This window comes from Pseudoliparis swirei, chromosome 1, assembly GCF_029220125.1.
Source record: "Pseudoliparis swirei isolate HS2019 ecotype Mariana Trench chromosome 1, NWPU_hadal_v1, whole genome shotgun sequence".
In the NCBI taxonomy this organism is placed as follows: domain Eukaryota; kingdom Metazoa; phylum Chordata; class Actinopteri; order Perciformes; family Liparidae; genus Pseudoliparis; species Pseudoliparis swirei.
This window is the reverse complement of record NC_079388.1, coordinates 20,721,155-20,741,461: the sequence shown is the minus strand read 5'-3', so window position 1 is coordinate 20,741,461 and position 20,307 is coordinate 20,721,155. Positions and strand designations below refer to the sequence as shown.

Here is a 20,307-nt window from a genome sequence, read left to right as displayed (position 1 = left end):
GTCAGGTTTAATCCTGACTGCTGGTGGATTAGTATTTAATCCTGACTGTTGCTGCAGGCTGCAGGAAGTCTTTGAGTCACGCTGCCCTTCAGAACATTTCCCTTATGAAACGTTGTGAGTCATCGTTGGGACATCAACACTTTTCTCGTGGCTGATATTTCATCATAAAGACAATAACACTATCAATAACATACAATAAACTATCAATAACAGACAATAAACTATCAATAACATACAATAAACTATCAATAACAGACAATAAACTATCATAAACTATCAATAACAGACTCTCAGATGACAATGCAATAACACTCAATACATCAGTGTCGTAATATTAAAAATGTGCATGTGGTTGTTGCTGTGAGGAAGTTCTTCATTGTTCTTCATTGTTCTTCATTGTTCTTCATTGTTCTCCATTGTTCTTCATTGTTCTTCATTGTTCTTCATTGTTCTCCATTGTTCTTCATTGTTCTTTGCTCTTGAGCAACTTTCATAAAAACGTATTCATATTTAGAGGTCATTATATATTGTTTAAAAACGTATTACTCCTAACACTTCTACATATATATATACATATATATATATGTATATATATACATATATATATGTATATATATACATATATATATATATGTAGATATATATATATATATAATTATATATACATATATATATAGGTATATGTACCTATATATATATATGTGTATATATACATATATTTGTAGATATATATACACATGTATATATATAATATATATATATATGAATAAATATATTATATATATATAATTACTTATAAATGTATACTGTATATATAATTCATTATATATATTTATATAAGTAATTATATATACACAGTACACATTTATATGTAATTATATTATATATTTTTGTTCACGTGTGGAAGTTATTTATTGTATTTTGCTATTGCGCAACCTTTCATACTCAGAGCCACTGGTTATTGTTTACTCATCACTTCTCATCTATCAGCCTCATGTTGTCATTAAACCTCTCATAAATCAGTCTCTCTCTCTCTCTCCCCCCCCCCCCCCCTCTCTCTCTCTCCCCTCATGACTGAGTTGGACTGCGTACACTCTCGGACCAGAGAGCAGCAGCTGTCACCATTACTTCATGCTTATTGGCCCAGGACCGAGAGAGAGAGAGAGAGAGAGAGAGAGTTGGACCCCTGCGCTCCGCTCCATCGATCCTTAGTGACGCTGCGCAGCTTCTACCGGACGTCGGACGCTCTTTCCGCCGCTTCCTCTTCGTCAGTCTCCGGGGGAATGCTCCAGGTGGACCCGCCGTTTGGAACATGCTGTTGGGAAATTTGGTACGGTAAGACTGCGTGAGCGCGCGCGCGTGACTCTCTCTCTCTCCCTCTTTTCTTCCCCGTTCCCCGAACTTCATCTTTGTCATCGTCATCATCATCATAAAAAAGTAAAGATTCCAATGTATCGACCTGTGAGAGAGAGCGCTGCACTTTGCTCACAGCAAGGCAAACTCCGTCAGCACGCAGAGAAGGAGAGAGAGAGAGGGGGGGGGGGAGAGAGAGAGAGGGGCTTCGTCCGCATATTGTATCATTTACACGTCATTATTTCATCGAGTCATTACAGAAAACGTTATTTCTACATGAATGAGGTCAACATTTTTTTTGGTCATTTTTCATTTATTTGGTACCTTTTCCTTTATTTTTTTAATTCTTAAATGTTATCTTCCTTGCTTTTATAATATTTTATTTTATTTTGTTGTATATTTGTAAAAAGAAATGTTGCGCTGCTGCTTCAACCAATTCCCCCTTGGGGATGAATAAAGTAAGATATAATCTAAATATAATCTAAATATAATCTCAATATAATCTTAATATTATCTAAATATAATCTAAATCTATTCTAAAATGAATGAAGTCAACATGCAGAGAAAAAAGATTATGCGATAAATAAAAAGAATTTGTGCGACAATTAAAAATATGTAACTATTTCCATTCTGGTATAACAATAAGAGAAGACATTACTCTCAGAGACCGGAGCCTTCGGACAGATTTGAGCTTTTCTATAAAAAAAGAAGAAAAAAAAGATTTCAACCCCCAAACCTTTTTAAATGTAAAAAAAAAAAAGCGTAAAAACGACATCAAAGCAGTGGTTTGATTGAGAACATGACATGCGACTCATAAAGGTGTACATGTATTGAACTGTTATTTATTACAACATTTCTAAATTGTGCTCCAGCAACTTTTTAAAAAATAAAGAAAAATTCCCCCGTCAGACTTTTTTAATGGAGCAACAAATTGGTCCAAACTATTTATTAAATCCACTTCATTTAATTTAAATGTCTGTGTGAGTTTTAGTGAAGGAGTGAACTCACCCGGCCGAAAACATCAATTATTCTGTTGGTCAGCGGAGGTTTCAAAGTCGTTTTGCGGCTCCAATCCTTCACAATAAAGGTCCGGTCTGGCTCGTGTTGTTGTTCAAATCGGACACAAATCGGGTGAAGTCCCGCCTCCTCTCTGTATGCTAACGGGAGGTGAAGTCTCGCCTCCTCGCTGTATGCTAACGAGAGGTGAAGTCTCGCCTCCTCGCTGTATGCTATCAGGAGGTGAAGTCCCGCCTCCTCGCTGTATGCTAACGAGAGGTGAAGTCCCGCCTCCTCTCTGTATGCTAATGGGAGGTGAAGTCTCGCCTCCTCGCTGTATGCTAACGAGAGGTGAAGTCCCGCCTCCTCGCTGCATGAAGAAGTATCTTTACATCAACTGACTTTATTGCGTGTTATTAAAAATGGCCGCCCACCTCTTCCGGTGGACATTATTTTGTGGGGGGAAAGTTTTTTTCGCGGTGGTCAAAACGCGGGGGCCATTTTTAATGACTTAGCCTCCACATCGGGACGTCTTGTTACGTCGTCATGAAGAGAGACTTCGATCTGATTCAATGTTTAAACAGATAAACGTTGAGTAGACATCGTGAGCTCCATCTTTCTGGGATTAGAATAAGACACCAGGCCCGTATCGCTCTGAGATCCCTCTGGTCACTGGAGGAGGAGGTCGGTCTGTTCCTTTGCGTCTTCACAGAGGTTCAGAGACGTTGAGGTTCAGAGACGTTGAGGTTCAGAGACGTTGAGGTTTAGAGACGTTGAGGTTCAGAGACATTGAGGTTTAGAGACGTTGAGGTTTAGAGACGTTGAGGTTCAGAGACGTTGAGGTTCAGAGACATTGAGGTTTAGAGACGTTGAGGTTCAGAGACGTTGAGGTTCAGAGACGTTGAGGTTCAGAGACATTGAGGTTTAGAGACGTTGAGGTTTAGAGACGTTGAGGTTCAGAGACGTTGAGGTTCAGATACGTTGAGGTTCAGAGACGTTGAGGTTCAGATACGTTGAGGTTCAGAGACGTTGAGGTTCAGAGACGTTGAGGTTCAGAGACGTTGAGGTTCAGAGACATTGAGGTTTAGAGACGTTGAGGTTCAGAGACGTTGAGGTTCAGAGACGTTGAGGTTTAGAGACGTTGAGGTTCAGATACGTTGAGGTTTAGAGACGTTGAGGTTCAGAGACGTTGAGGTTTAGAGACGTTGAGGTTCAGAGACATTGAGGTTCAGAGACGTTGAGGTTCAGAGACGTTGAGGTTTAGAGACGTTGAGGTTCAGAGACGTTGAGGTTCAGAGACGTTGAGGTTCAGATACGTTGAGGTTTAGAGACGTTGAGGTTTAGAGACGTTGAGGTTCAGAGACGTTGAGGTTCAGAGACGTTGAGGTTCAGAGACATTGAGGTTCAGAGACGTTGAGGTTTAGAGTCTCTGTTTGATGGTTTTGAGTCTCTGTTTGATGGTTTTGAGTCTCTGTTTGATAGTTTTGAGTCTCTGTTTGATGATTCTGAGTCTCTTTTTGATGGTTTAGAGTCTCTGTTTGATGGTTTTGAGTCTCTGTTTGATGGTTTTGAGTCTCTGTTTGATAGTTTTGAGTCTCTGTTTGATGGTTTTGAGACTTGTTTTGATGGTTTTGAGTCTCTGTTTGATGGGTTTGAGTCTCTATTTGATGGTTTTGAGTCTCTGTTTGATAGTTTTGAGTCTCTGTTAGATGATTCTGAGTCTCTTTTTGATTGTTTTTAGTCTCTGTTTGATGGTTTTGAGTCTCTTTTTGATGGTTTTGAGTCTCTTTTTGATAGTTTTGAGTCTGTTTGATGGTTTTGAGTCTCTTTTTGATAGTTTTGAGTCTCTGTTTGATAGTTTTGAGTCTCTGTTTGATGGGTTTGAGTCTCTTTTTGATAGTTTTGAGTCTCTGTTTGATGATTTTGAGTCTCTTTTTGATAGTTTTGAGTCTCTGTTTAATGGTTTTGAGTCTCTTTTTGATAGTTTTGAGTCTCTGTTTGATGATTCTGAGTCTCTTTTTGATGGTTTTGAGTCTCTGTTTGATGGTTTTGAGTCTCTGTTTGATGGTTTTGAGACTATTTTTGATCGTTTTGAGTCTCTGTTTGATGGTTTTGAGTCTCTGTTTGATGGTTTTGAGTCTCTTTTTGATAGTTTTGAGTCTCTGTTTGATGGTTTTGAGTCTCTTTTTGATAGTTTTGAGTCTCTGTTTGATGATTCTGAGTCTCTTTTTGATCGTTTTCAGTCTCTGTTTGATGGTTTTGAGTCTCTGTTTGATAGTTTTGAGTCTCTGTTTCATGGTTTTAAGTCTCTTTTTGATCGTTTTTAGTCTCTGTTTGATGGTTTTGAGTCTCTGTTTGATAGTTTTGAGTCTCTGTTTGATGATTCTGAGTCTCATTTTGATCGTTTTGAGTCTCTGTTTGATAGTTTTGAGTCTCTGTTTGATGGTTTGAGTCTCTGTTTGATAGTTTTGAGTCTCTGTTTGATGGTTTTAAGTCTCTTTTTGATCGTTTTTAGTCTCTGTTTGATGGTTTGAGTCTCTGTTTGATAGTTTTGAGTCTCTGTTTGATGATTCTGAGTCTCATTTTGATCGTTTTGAGTCTCTGTTTGATAGTTTTGAGTCTCTGTTTGATGGTTTGAGTCTCTGTTTGATAGTTTTGAGTCTCTGTTTGATGGTTTTGAGTCTCTTTTTGATAGTTTTGACTCTCTGTTTGATGATTCTGAGTCTCTTTTTGATCGTTTTTAGTCTCTGTTTGATGGTTTTGAGTCTCCTTTTGATGGTTTTGAGTCTCTTTTTGATAGTTTTGAGTCTCTGTTTGATGGTCTTGAGTCTCTTTTTGATAGTTTTGAGTCTCTGTTTGATAGTTTTGAGTCTCTGTTTGATGGTTTTGAGTCTCTTTTTGATAGTTTTGAGTCTCTGTTTGATGGTTTTGAGTCTCTTTTTGATAGTTTTGAGTCTCTGTTTGATGGTTTTGAGTCTCTGTTTGATGGGTTTGAGTCTCTTTTTGATAGTTTTGAGTCTCTGTTTGATGGTTTTGAGTCTCTTTTTGATAGTTTTGAGTCTCTGTTTGATGGTTTTGAGTCTGTTTGATGGTTTTGAGTCTCTTTTTGATAGTTTTGAGTCTCTGTTTGATGGTTTTGAGTCTCTGTTTGATGGTTTTGATTCTCTTTTTGATAGTTTTTAGTCTCTGTTCGACGGTTTTTAGTCTCTTTTTGAATGTTTGAGTCTCTTTAAGCATTTTCTATTTCTGTTCAGTCATTTCGAGTTTCTTTCTAGTTCTTTTTGCATATTGTTGTAATCTTATATTCGTTGTGACATCCCTCACTCGTATTGTCAAACAGAAGCAGTGGCCCGGGGGCCCTCTAACCCGGGCCCTGTGCCCTGCTCAGCCTGACCTTTGACCTACGTGAGATTGTTGCAGTGGAACTGAAGTGAACGTAGGTTTTCCTGATGTGTGTTTTCTCTGCAGGTAGTGGTTGTGTTCGGTCTGTGGGGAGCTGATGTCAGCAGAGCTTATGTTTTCCAAGCCAGTCGACCGGCCGAGGGAGGAGACAACCCAGCACCTCACACCAAAGGTGAGCACCAACACGCCTTCATGCTTCTGAAACACAGACGTCCAGCTTGCTGAACCAAAGTAGTGGCAGCCCTATAAAGTACAAACACATAACAATATTAAAAACGTTTTTACAAATGGAGACAAATAGAGTTCCATGTTTCACTAGAATCTGTGGAGATTTAAAATCATCAGTTATTTTAGCATCATGCAGCTCCACAGGATTAAACCGTCGAATTCATACGTTATGTAATGAACTCCTGAGAGCTCTATTACACAAGAACAGATCCTGGTTGAAGCTTTGAATGAAAACATTACTCTGTGACAGTGTTCAGTCCTCACGTATGCTACACGACAGGAACCTTGACACACGGACCACAAACAGAAGACACAGCTTGTAGTTATTTGCAACATGTGCTGCCTGCGGTTACCCGCCTGTAGTGAACGCTGCAGCACGGACGTGTTTTCAAGTGTTACATCATCTTCACATCATGTTACAGCTTTATGCTCTAAACAGAGGAACGTCTGGTCCCCTGGTGGTCAGGAGAGAGAATGCAGCTTTAACACATGACGCATAGACTTCTATACAACCAGAGGAGTAGTCCCCTGGTGGTCAGGAGAGATAATGCAGCTTTAACACATGACGCATAGACTTCTATACAACCAGAGGAGTCGCCCCTGGTGGTCAGGAGAGAGAATGCAGCTTTAACACATGACGCATAGACTTCTATACAACCAGAGGAGTCGCCCCCTGGTGATCAGGAGAGAGAATGCAGCTTTAACACATGAAGCATAGACTTCTATACAACCAGAGGAGTCGCCCCCTGGTGGTCAGGGGAGAGAATGCAGCTTTAACACATGAAGCATAGACTTCTATACAATCAGAGGAGTCGCCCCCTGGTGGTCAGGAGAGAGAATGCAGCTTTAACACATGAAGCATAGACTTCTATACAACCAGAGGAGTCGCCCCCTGATGGTCAGGAGAGAGAATGCAGCTTTAACACATGACGCATATACTTCTATACAACCAGAGGAGTCGCCCCCTGGTGGTCAGGAAAGAGAATGCAGCTTTAACACATGAAGCACAGACTCCTGGCACATTGAGTTTTTATTGGCGTGTCCCCTTTAAGGCCCGTTGAGTCCAGCCTGTGTGCAGCAGAGCGCCCCCTCTGTCCTGTAACTTGCCCCTCTGCTCCCTCCAGTCGTCTCAGAGTGGGTCAGCTCAGCGGGCTCCTGCAAGGGGAGGTGCTTTGAGCTGGAGGAGGCCAAACCTCCAGGATGCAGATGTGACAATCTGTGTAAAACCTACTCCAGCTGCTGCTCCGACTTCGACCACCGCTGCCTGAAAACAGGTCAGTTGGCCCGCCTGCTTTCACCTTCTCTAACACCAACAAGTCCATGAGCACAATACAACTCTCAATACTTCTGAACCTCCCTGGTCTTTCTCTGGCAATCAGACTCAGGCCCATCGGTTCCTACACCAGATTACAATAGATTTACTTTTTAAGTCCTTTATTTTAATCAAACATGAAGAAATAGTGCATGTGTGGGGACTATCACGAGTGTATTTGTGTGAGGGGTTGAATGAATCCAGGTGAAGAGGTGAACACAGGACTCTCACTCTGGACACCGTGGAACCAGAAGTCAAAGTTCACTCATTTGAAAAGTCGTCCAGGACTGAAATCACGTAACAAACGGGCACATTGGCATCGTAAAGTTTTTTACTGGACGTAAACAAATGGTGTTTTTGTTGCGTTTTGGCTTCTTTTTGCTTTAGTTTCAGAAAGTTATCCACCGAGAAAACAGGTTCAGTCGTTTGGCCAACGGAAGACAAGCAACTTCCTCTTCTCCCAACCACGAGAAGCACTTTACACTACACGTCGTCATTCACGCCATTCATACCCATTCATACCCATTCATACCCATTCATACCCATTCATACCCTGCAGCACAGCTCTCGGGGGCGATGTCGGAGTCTTTCCAACGCGGACTGGAAGAGCTCCACTGAGCCAGAAGGACATTAGTACTGAAGAGATTCACACTGAGCGGCCGCGACTCCTTATACACCCGCAGCACTAAGAACTAGGAGAAGAAAGATGTGTTGAGGCCGGAGTCTGAGTGCTCCGGTAGCTCCGGGACGCCTCCAGAAAGGCCCACGAACACAACACGATAAGTGCTTTCTGCTGTGGCGGAGACAACGTGAACAAAAGGGAAACTGTCCCGGAGTTTCGCGTCAGTCTTCATCTGATGCTCATTTAGAGCTCGGCCAGGCGGGTTTCATCTTGAAGGCATTACGGGAACAACAGTGGGACATCGTCCAGAGAATCATGAGCTCCTCGTGCTTTGACTGACTTTATGGGCCTGAGAGTTACATCACAGCGCGGATGTCATACGGTTGTTGAGCCTCGCGGCGTATGTTTCATTAACCTTTGAAGCACCAAGCTTTGTTTAGGCCTCTGCTCCGAAAAAGACATCCCCAAACTAAAAAGTTGTATCTCTGCAACCACTAGGGGGCGACTTTAATCACTGTTACATTTGTACCTTTTTTAATTGTTTTTCTTTTGTTCAGATGTGTACATATCAGTAAATATGTTACTGGGTAAGAGTAAATGAAGATGGCACACAGAAAAAATATTACAATTTCAGCTCCGAATTTACAAAAATTGCTTCCAGGGTGATTATATGTTTGGAATGAGGCGGCTGAAAAGGTTTAACACTCTCATAAATCATATTAAAATGTGTTAACATTCTCCCTGCAAAGTTTGACTTGAAAAAAGTGAAGCAGAACAAAGTTTGAGAGGTTTTATTTTTATTTTTTTACTAAAATGTGAAAAAGCGGCCATTCTGTCGGCCATTTTTGCAAATTTAGATTTGAATTTTGTCATGTAACAAACCATATATTTTCTATGTTACTCATGATGTTCAATATATCCAAATACAGCATTTTACAACTTAAAAAACGAGATCTCTGTCATGTGACGCGATGACGAACTTTCCCCCCTCCCGGTCTCAGCGGGAGGCTTCGAGTGCACGCAGGACCGCTGCGGCGAGGAGAGGAACGCCGAGCACGCCTGCCGCTGCTCGACGGACTGCCTGGAGCGAGGCGACTGCTGCTCCAACTACAAGTCGCTCTGCAAAGGTACCGTCCACGACCCAGAGGGCCCGTAACGGGAGGGGCGGGAGGTGGTAACGCTGTGCTCTGTTCCCCCCTGAGGTGAGACCTCCTGGGTTCATGGAGACTGCGAGGAGATCAAGAGCGCCGAGTGTCCCGCGGGGTGAGTGGGACCAAAGACGCTCAGCTCTGGGCAACAGAAGAGAGGCGGGACCAAGAGACGACTCTGACCTGGACAAGGAGACATTGAGATGAGACGCAACCAGACGAGACGAGATTATGTGAGACAAGACAAGACGAGAAGAGATAAGAAGAGATTATGTGAGACAAGACGAGACAAGACGAGAAGAGATAAGACAAGACAAGTCGAGACAAGATGAGAGAAGATTATGTGAGATAAGATAAGACAAGACGAGAAGAGATAAGACAAGACAAGTCGAGACAAGATGAGAGAAGATTATGTGAGACAAGATAAGTAAGGACAAGACGAGATGAGACCAGATGAGAGATGAGACAAGAAAATATAGGAAGAGAACAATTAGAAGCACTCCAGTTGGATATAGAAAAGTCTTTCAGAAAGTCTCTGTCTCAGTTGTCTCTGTCTCGGTTGTCTCTGTCTCGGTTGTCTCTGTCTCGGTGGTCTCTGTCTCGGTTGTCTCTGTCTCGGTTGTCTCTGTCTCGGTTGTCTCTGTCTCGGTTGTCTCTGTCTCGGTTGTCTCTGTCTCGGTTGTCTCTGTCTCGGTTGTCTCTGTCTCGGTTGTCTCTGTCTCAGTTGTCTCTGTCTCTGTTGTCTCTGTCTCAGTTGTCTCTGTCTCGGTTGTCTCTGTCTCGGTTGTCTCTGTCTCGGTTGTCTCTGTCTCGTCTCTGTCTCAGTTGTCTCTGTCTCGGTTGTCTCTGTCCTGGTTGTCTCTGTCTCGGTGGTCTCTGTCTCAGTTGTCTCTGTCTCGGTTGTCTCTGTCCTGGTTGTCTCTGTCTCGGTTGTCTCTGTCTCAGTTGTCTCTGTCCTGGTTGTCTCTGTCTCAGTTGTCTCTGTCTCGGTTGTCTCTGTCTCAGTTGTCTCTGTCTTGGTGGTCTCTGTCTCGGTTGTCTCTGTCTCGGTGGTCTCTGTCTCGGTTGTCTCTGTCTCGGTTGTCTCTGTCTCGGTTGTCTCTGTCCTGGTTGTCTCTGTCTCGGTGGTCTCTGTCTCAGTTGTCTCTGTCTCGGTGGTCTCTGTCCTGGTTGTCTCTGTCTCAGTTGTCTCTGTCTCAGTTGTCTGTCTCAGTTGTCTCTGTCTCGGTTGTCTCTGTCCTGGTTGTCTCTGTCCCGGTTGTCTCTGTCTCGGTGGTCTCTGTCCTGGTTGTCTCTGTCTCGGTGGTCTCTGTCTCGGTGGTCTCTGTCTCGGTTGTCTCTGTCTCAGTTGTCTCTGTCTCGGTGGTCTCTGTCTCAGTTGTCTCTGTCTCGGTTGTCTCTGTCCTGGTTGTCTCTGTCTCGGTTGTCTCTGTCCTGGTTGTCTCTGTCTCGGTGGTCTCTGTCTCAGTTGTCTCTGTCTCGGTGGTCTCTGTCCTGGTTGTCTCTGTCTCGGTTGTCTCTGTCTCAGTTGTCTCTGTCTCAGTTGTCTCTGTCTCGGTTGTCTCTGTCCTGGTTGTCTCTGTCTCGGTGGTCTCTGTCTCAGTTGTCTCTGTCCTGGTTGTCTCTGTCTCGGTTGTCTCTGTCTCAGTTGTCTCTGTCTCTGTCTCGGTGGTCTCTGTCCTGGTTGTCTCTGTCTCGGTTGTCTCTGTCTCAGTTGTCTCTGTCTCGGTTGTCTCTGTCCTGGTTGTCTCTGTCTCGGTTGTCTCTGTCCCGGTTGTCTCTGTCCCGGTTGCTTCCTGTGACTTCTGTCCTCTGTGTCTCAGCTTCATCCGTCCTCCACTCATCATGCTGTCTGTGGACGGGTTCAGAGCCTCCTACCTGAAGAAGGGCAGCTCGGTCATCCCCAACATTCACAAGCTGAGTACGTCTCCTTTATTACCGAAAGAAACCAAAATTATAATAAATCTGGCTCTCATGTTTCGTGTTTTACAATGTCATGTTTTTTATTATAAATGCTTATATCAACATAAGCTGAGTACGCCTCCTTTACTCAGTCTCGTGCTTAGCTTCCTAGCTGCTGGTGTCCTGGCTGTAGAAGTACTTTTCAGACATAAATCTATTTAATCAGGCCTGTTTGTAAAGTGTTTTATAATCTTACATTTGTATTATTATTGCTTATATTAACACATGCTGAGTACGCCTATTTTATTCCAGAAAGAAACCCAGAAATATAATAAATCTGGCTTTCATGTTTAGTGTTTTACAATTTTATCTTTTTTTAAATTATTGCAAATAATAACATAAACTGAGTACGCCTCCTTTATTCCATCTCATGCTTAGCTTCTTAAATGGATGTCCTGGCTGTAGAAGTATTTCTAAACAGACATCTATTAAATCTGTCTTTTATGTTTAGTGTTTTACAATTTTATCTTTTTTTAAATTATTGCTCATATGAACATAAGCTGAGTACGCCTCCTTTATTCAGTCTCGTGCTTCGTTTCGTGTCCTGGTTGTGGAAGTATTTTCTAAACAGACATCTATTCAACTTGGCTTTATTGATCGTGTTTTTACACGCTGACCAACCCCAAACTGACTCGGACCAGCAGACTGAAGCGGTTCCATCACCGTCAGTTCTCCAAATCCTTGATTCTATTCATGGTCGGGGGCGCTAGGGCCGACACCGGCTGACCTTTTATATCACGGCTCACGGAGAGACGCTCACCTTCACACCTACTGGCAAATCACAGTCCAGTTGCCCTGAGCTGCGTGTCTTCGGACCGTGGGAGGATGCCGGAGAACCCAGGACCGCCGCGTGGGAGAACCGAGGACCCTCAGAGCGGTTCCATTGCAGCCAACGGCAAAGCAACGCCGTCCTTCAGCTCTGGGGCGTCCGATCGCGTGGGATTTACGTCCAACGTGGACATTGCGGTCTCGCCTCCTCTCGGCTGCATCTGTTCCCTCCGTCGAGGACGAGAGACGAGAGGACCCGGAAGACAGAACGCAAGACGCCAGGAACCCGGAAGGAGACGTTCGGGCGTCAGAGCCTCCACAACCACCAAGTCAGCAGAAGAAAGGCGTCCGACTCGTGTCTCGTCTCCTCGAACTCCCCGAGTCGTCTCCTTGTGTCCTCAGCCTGATAAAAACACGTCAACTCTCCCTTTGTTCTCGTTGATTTGGTGCTTAACGTGTTTTCTAACCATGTTTAATATCAAGGCTCCTCTTCCCTGGTCTCTCAGGAGAGTGTGGGACGTCGGCGCCCTACATGCGGCCCGTCTACCCGTCCAAGACCTTCCCGAATCTCTACACTCTGGTCACCGTAAGCGACGCCTCTCTTGTCGGCACGTCCGTTTGGAGGTCCTCCGGCCTTATGTTTGTTCACGTGCTAACTCTCTCGCTGCAGGGCCTGTACCCGGAGTCCCACGGCATCGTGGGTAACACCATGCACGACCCCGTGTTCAACGCCACCTTCACCCTGCGCACCAAAGAGAAGCTGAACCACCGCTGGTGGGGGGGGCAGCCCGTGAGTACACGCGTGTGATTGGATGATGAACCAGCCATCGCTTCCTCACTGGGGCCGCTGGCCGTGACCTTTGACCTTCAGCAGCTCCACGAACACGTTCTCCTTCCTGCTCCACAGATCTGGATCACAGCCGAGGAACAAGGAGTGAAGGCGGCCTCTTTCTTCTGGCCTTGGTACTTAAGTTAGTACTGGAATATTTTTCAATAGCTTGGGACCCTGAACGCAGCGCAGCTCTGGTAACTTACGGAGAAAAGAACAACCTCAAAGAGCCCGTGGGTGCTGGAGGAGGAAAAGAACGGCAGATTACTGTGTGATGATGTATCTGCTGTAATGGAGACGCAGTGAGCGGTCATCTCCTGACCTGTTGTGATACTGCTGGATCCTCTACTGCAGATCATTTGCTTATAATAATAATAATATAATATATAATAATAATATAATATATAATAAAAATAATAATTATTATTATATCATAATTAAAATTATAATACCAATAATATCATAATAATAATAATAATATAATATAATATAATAATAATAATAATAATAATAATAATTATTATTATTATTATAATTATATAAAATAATAATAAATGAAAAACTTCATTTGATGGAGAATTCAAGCCTCAATACTCAAGGATTTTTTTTAAATATAGTTGATTTCAGATATGAGAGAGAGAGAAAAATACGGGATCTAATCGCTTTATTTCACTTTGTGGGTTTATTAAAAAAGACGAGCCGAAGTCTCCTGCCCCAACACTCACCCCACTGGGGACAATGGCCCCAACACTCACCCCACTGGGGACAATGGCCCCAACACTGGGGACAATGGCCCCAACACTCACCCCACTGGGGACAATGGCCCCAACACACACCCCACTGGGGACAATGGCCCCAACACTCACCCCACTGGGGACAATGGCCCCAACACTCACCCCACTGGGGACAATGGCCCCAACACACACCACACGGGGGACAATGGCCCTAACACTCACCACACGGGGGACAATGGCCCCAACACACACCCCAATGGGGACAATGGCCCCAACACTCACCCCACTGGGGACAATGGCCCCAACACTCACCCCACTGGGGACAATGGCCCCAACACACACCCCACTGGGGACAATGGCCCCAACACTCACCCCACTGGGGACAATGGCCCCAACACACACCCCACTGGGGACAATGGCCCCAACACTCACCCCACTGGGGACAATGGCCCCAACACACACCACACGGGGGACAATGGCCCCAACACACACCACACTGGGGACAATGGCCCCAACACTCACCCCACTGGGGACAATGGCCCCAACACACACCACACGGGGGACAATGGCCCCAACACTCACCCCAATGGGGACAATGGCCCCAACACTCACCCCACTGGGGACAATGGCCCCAACACACACCACACGGGGGACAATGGCCCCAACACTCACCCCACTGGGGACAATGGCCCCAACACACACCACACGGGGGACAATGGCCCTAACACTCACCACACGGGGGACAATGGCCCCAACACACACCCCAATGGGGACAATGGCCCCAACACTCACCCCACTGGGGACAATGGCCCCAACACACACCACACGGGGGACCATGGCCCCAACACACACCACACGGGGGACAATGGCCCCAACACACACCCCACTGGGGACAATGGCCCCAACACACACCACACGGGGGACAATGGCCCTAACACTCACCACACGGGGGACAATGGCCCCAACACACACACCCCAATGGGGACAATGGCTAACACTCACCCCACTGGGGACAATGGCCCCAACACTCACCCCACTGGGGACAATGGCCCCAACACACACCACACGGGGGACAATGGCCCCAACACTCACCACACGGGGGACAATGGCCCCAACACTCACCCCAATGGGGACAATGGCCCCAACACTCACCCCACTGGGGACAATGGCCCCAACACTCACCCCACTGGGGACAATGGCCCCAACACTCACCCCACTGGGGACAATGGCCCCAACACTCACCCCACTGGGGACAATGGCCCCAACACTCACCCCACTGGGGACAATGGCCCCAACACACACCACACGGGGGACAATGGCTCCAACACTCACCCCAATGGGGACAATGGCCCTAACACAATGCTGGTGAAAAGAGACGAGAGCCTTATTTAAGGACAGCTGGTTCTTTTAAAAACAGTAATTTAGAAATCTGAATCCAAAATGAACTGTGAATAATCTGTCGCTGCGTTTTTGTTTCTTTTTCCTGTACCCTGACCTCCGACCCCTCGATGGTTTTGTCTGCAGGGTGATTCCTCTGGAGAGGAGGATTCTAACCATCCTGCACTGGCTGCATCTGCCCGACGACGAGAGGTCTGTTCTAAGACATTAATGCACGTATTGGAAGTTGTTGTGTTCCTAGGGTCCTTCTCTGGGAACACACTTTGACTCAACAAGAATGTGAAGTCACGATAACACAACTTTCACAATCATGTGCACAACCTGAAGCGAATGCTGCTGTTTCTGTTGAAGGCGCGGCAACAAATCACTCATTTTGTAGTCTGCAACTTGTGTGAGTTGAAAAGGAGCTGGAAGAGGAAACCTTGTCCCGTTAGCTGTAGAGATGTGCAAGTGTTCCCCGTGTACACGACTCCCAATGGCCACAAGGGGGCGCTGTCTTTACCGCTCACTTCTCGCCACACCCGTCCGATGGACTTGACCTTTGGCTGACACGTCCAGCACGATGTGCTGTATTAAAAAAAGTGATTTTTGACATTTCCTCTTAAAGTTTAGGTATCATTTTTCCAAAGTCAAAACTCAAAGGTTATCAAAAGCTTGTTGATAACTTTCAGTTTGAGGAATGAACGTAAAGAATGGCGAAAAATATATATCGAGCAAAGTCAACAACCATCAGGCCGATCATCATTGGCAGAATATTTTCTCAAGTGGACGGCCTTGTTTACTCTTCACGGTGACCTCTCACTGACCTCCCACTGCCCTCTCACTGACCTCTCACTGACCTCTCACTGACCTCCCACTGACCTCTCACTGACCTCCCACTGACCTCTCACTGACCTCTCACTGACCTCCCACTGACCTCCCACTGCCCTCTCACTGACCTCTCACTGACCTCTCACTGACCTCTCACTGACCTCTCACCTGACCTCTCACTGACCTCTCACTGACCTCTCACTGACCTCCCACTGACCTCTCACTGACCTCCCACTGACCTCCCACTGCCCTCTCACTGCCCTCTCACCTGACCTCTCACTGACCTCTCACCTGACCTCTCACTGACCTCTCACTGACCTCTCACTGACCTCCCACTGACCTCCCACTGCCCTCTCACTGACCTACCACTGACCTCTCACTGACCTCCCACTGACCTCTCACTGACCTCTCACTGACCTCTCACCTGACCTCTCACTGACCTCTCACCTGACCTCTCACTGACCTCTCACTGACCTCTCACTGACCTCCCACTGACCTCCCACTGCCCTCTCACTGACCTACCACTGACCTCTCACTGACCTCCCACTGACCTCTCACTGACCTCTCACTGACCTCTCACTGACCTCTCACTGACCTCCCACTGACCTCCCACTGACCTCTCACTGACCTCCCACTGACCTCTCACTGACCTCCCACTGCCCTCTCACCTGACCTCTCACTGACCTCTCACCTGACCTCTCACTGACCTCTCACCTGACCTCTCACTGACCTCCCACTGACCTCCCACTGCCCTCTCACTGACCTCCCACTGACCTCTCACTGCCCTCTCACTGACCTCTCACTGACCTCTCACTGACCTCCCACTGACCTCTCACTGACCTCCCACTGACCTCCCACTGCCCTCTCACCTGACCTCTCACTGACCTCTCACCTGACCTCTCACTGACCTCTCACCTGACCTCTCACTGACCTCTCACTGCCCTCTCACTGACCTCTCACCTGACCTCTCACTGACCTCTCACTGACCTCCCACTGAGGCTGATGGCGGCGCGCACGGACGCAGCGGCCCCTCTCTGTCCTGACCATTTGGTGTTTTGTTCTGTTTCTAAATGTTTGTGCAAAAGTTCGTCCAAAAATTGTTCGTCTTCGCCTCGTCTGTCTACGTCGGAACCCAAATATAGTCGCCAGGTTCTGTTAACCATCGGCAGGACCAAACTACACGGCACTCTGGACGCTGAACAAGCGGAAACACTCATGAGCACGGATTACTCGCCGGCCCACGACCACACCGACCACACGGACTCGACTGCCACTCCTCCCAGAAAGGAGGCGCCATAGCGTTGTGAGAGGAAGCAGAAGAGGGTAGGCGGAGGTATCCGAGCTAGGCTAGCGGCTAGGCCAACTCGTCCAGCCATACCATCCATTATCATGGCTAATGTGCGATCCTTGGACAATAAAATGGACCACATTAGACTGCTGCAGACGGGGCAGCGAGGCGTGAGGGACTGCTGTGTGCTTATCTTCACGGAAACATGGCTAGCGACAACATCCCGACTCTGCTGTGAGACTGGAGCAGCTAACATGCTACCGGCGGACAGAGCCCTCGCTGATGGAGGGAAAACTTCGCGGGCGGGTATGTGTTTACATCCGGGACGCATGGTGCCGGGACGCTGCCGTGGTATGTAGACACTGCTCACCACTGGCGGAGTTTATGATCGTAAGGTGCCGTCCTTTTTATCTGCCGAGGGAATTCACGGCGATTCTGCTAGTCGCTGTTTACATCCCCCCAACCAACAACAGTGACAGAAATGCGGCACTTTGTGAACTATATCAGGCCATCAGCGAACAACAGGCGGCTCACCCAGACGGCTTCACCATCTTTGCTGGAGATTTCAACCATGCAAACCTTAAGACTGTCCTTCCCAAACTACACCAGCATGTTGATTTCCCCACAAGAGGAGACAACATTTTGGATCTGGTCTACACAACCCACAAAGGAGCGTACAAGGCCTCCCCCCTCCCCCACATAGGTCTCTCTGACCACATCACCGTCATGCTAACGCCAGCATACAGACCCAGAGTGAAAGCCTCCAGACCGGTTCTGAAGCAGGTACGGGTGTGGCCAGAGGGGCCTCCTCGCCTCCAAGACTGCTTTGACTCAACAGACTGGGGAATGTTTAAACAGGCAGCCACATACAACGACCACACTGACATGGGGGAGTACACAGACACTGTTACTTCTTACATTAGCAAGTGCATTGATGATGTGACCCATGTAAAGACCATCACCACTGGGCTAACCAGAAGCCGTGGCTAACAGGGAAGTCCACGGCTGCTGAGGACTAGAAATAGGGTCTTCAGAGCTGGGGAATAAACGGACCTGAAAACAGCGAGCCAACCTGTCCCACGGCATCAGGAAAGCAAAAAATTCCTACACAAAAAGATAACCCGGCACTTTAAAGACAGCAGAGACACGCAGCCTGTGGCGGGGCATTCAGACCATCACAGACTATAAACCCACGCCACAGAACTGCGACAGCAACATCTCTGCTAAACAACCTCAACAGCTTCTTTGCCCGGTTTGAAGCACAGAACAGCACTCGTCCACACAAGACTCCGCCCCCTCCCCACGATCAGGTTCTGTGCCTGTCTGCTGCCAGCGTGAAGAGGACTCTCGTCCATCAACACCCACAAGGCAACAGGTCCAGACAACATCCCTGGTCGTGTGCTGAAGGACTGCGCAGAGGAGCTTAAGGACGTCTTCACGGATGTCTTTAATACTTCTCTGAGACAAGCTGTTGTTCCATCATGCTTCAAGGCAACCACCATCATACCTGTGCCAAAGAAATCCACTCCGTCCTGCTTCAACGACTATCGTCCAGTGGCACTGACCCCCATAATCATGAAGTGCTTTGAGCGACTAGTCATGTCGCATATCAAATCCATTCTCCCCCCCACTCTGGACCCTTTCCAGTTTGCATACCGGGCCAAACGGTCCACGGAGGATGCAATCTGCTCTGCTCTCCACCAGCCCTCACCCACCTGGACAAAAGACTCCTATGTAAGAATGCTGTTCATAGACTTTAGCTCAGCATTCAACACAATCATCCCACAACAACTAATCTGCAAACTTGACCAGCTGGGGCTCAACACCTCGCTGTGTAACTGGCTGCTGGACTTCCTGAGTGAGAGGCCACAAGCAGTGCGTGTTGGCAACAACACCTCGAGCAGCATCACACTCAGCACAGGGGCCCCTCAGGGCTGTGTGCTCAGTCACCTGCTCTTCACCTTGCTGACTCACGACTGCAAAACCAGCTACAGCACCAATCACATGGTCAAGTTTGCAGACGACACAACATTGATAGGTCTCATCACCAAGGATGGCGAGACCCTCTACAGGAGGAGGTCAACCTTCTGACCACGTGGTGGAGCCAACAACCTCCTGCTCAACAACAGCAAGACCAAAGAGATCGTTGTTGACTTCCGGAAAGGCCACACCCATCACCCACCACTGACCATCAGCAGTGCGGACATTGAGCAGGTCAGCAGCACCAAATTCCTGGGGTGGAAATCAGTGAGGACCTCTCGTGGACAGCCAACACTACATCGCTGGCAAAGAAAGCACAGAGGCGCCTCTACTTCCTCCGGAAACTGAGGAAAGCAGGAGCCCCCATCCATCATGTGCACCTTCTACCGCGGCACCATGGAGAGTATCCTGACCAACTGCATCACTGTGTGGGCGGAAGCTGCACAGACCACAGCAGGAACGCCCTGCAGCGCATAGTGAAGGCAGCTGGAAGGATCATGGGTGCCTCACTCCCCCTCCCATCCCTGCAGGACATATACAACACCCGCCTCACCCGCAAAGCGACCTCGATTGTGAGGACCCTGCCACCCCTCACACGGTCTCTTCAGCCTCCTGCCCTCTGGGAGAGATACCGAGCCTCCGGACTCACACCGCCAGGCTGTCCAACAGCTTCATCCACCAGGCGGTCAGGAAGCTGAACTCTCTCCCCATCCTCCCTCCGTCCTCTCTCAGACTCACATGTCTGAATGCTGCTAACACAATTTATGTTGTCTATATGTTTACATGTTTTTACTATTTTTGCACTCTATGTTGTCTATGCACTTTATGTTGTCTATATGTTCACAAGTTTTTTACTATTTTTGCACTCTATGTTGTCTATATGTTGCACAATTCACTTTATGTTGGACAGAAGAGAAACGCAATTTCGATCTTCTGTATGTTTGCACATATGGAAAATTGACAAATAAAACTGACTTTGACTTTGACTTTGACCTCCCACTGCCCTCTCACCTGACCTCTCACTGACCTCCCACTGACCTCTCACTGACCTCTCACCTGACCTCTCACTGACCTCCCACCTGGAGGATGTCAGCTGACATTGTGTCGTGTCTTTTCAGGCCGTATGTTTTTGCCGTTCACTCGGAGCAGCCCGATACCTTCGGACATCGCCTGGGGCCGCTCAGCAGCGAGGTGAGGAAGAGAACAGAGACATGACCCTCTTGTGATAGGGTGTCATTCCAGTGGAGAACACATGGTGAGGTGTCCCTTTAGGGTGCTGTTCCAGTGGAGAAAACGTGATAAATTGCTTTTAAATGGAGATAATTTAATCAAGTTAAATTTAGAGTGAGAGACAATCTGATGAAGTTCCTTCCAAGGTGCTTTTAAATGGACGTGGGTAAACGCTAAGCTAGCGTAGCATTGCAGTGCAGACAGTCTGCCAGGAGCAGCTGGTCGGAGGCGACCCCTGGAGGTCGAG

At 47.0% G+C, this 20,307-nt stretch overlaps 1 protein-coding gene across 1 annotated transcript in view; it reads left to right on the top strand.

Annotated features, from left to right (window-relative positions):
* Positions 1-1,180: 1,180 nt before the first annotated feature.
* The window catches only part of enpp2l (ectonucleotide pyrophosphatase/phosphodiesterase 2-like), a 34,161-nt gene continuing 15,034 nt past the window's right edge, over positions 1,181-20,307 (top strand). Inside the window, exons 1-11 of the mRNA XM_056443020.1 lie at positions 1,181-1,330; positions 5,818-5,923; positions 7,104-7,253; positions 8,915-9,040; positions 9,116-9,176; positions 10,885-10,982; positions 12,298-12,377; positions 12,462-12,581; positions 12,699-12,754; positions 14,879-14,944; positions 19,949-20,021. Of these exons, the coding sequence (XP_056298995.1) occupies positions 1,313-1,330; positions 5,818-5,923; positions 7,104-7,253; positions 8,915-9,040; positions 9,116-9,176; positions 10,885-10,982; positions 12,298-12,377; positions 12,462-12,581; positions 12,699-12,754; positions 14,879-14,944; positions 19,949-20,021 (954 nt within the window). The 5' untranslated portion in view covers positions 1,181-1,312. The remainder of the gene's footprint in view (positions 1,331-5,817; positions 5,924-7,103; positions 7,254-8,914; positions 9,041-9,115; positions 9,177-10,884; positions 10,983-12,297; positions 12,378-12,461; positions 12,582-12,698; positions 12,755-14,878; positions 14,945-19,948; positions 20,022-20,307) is intronic.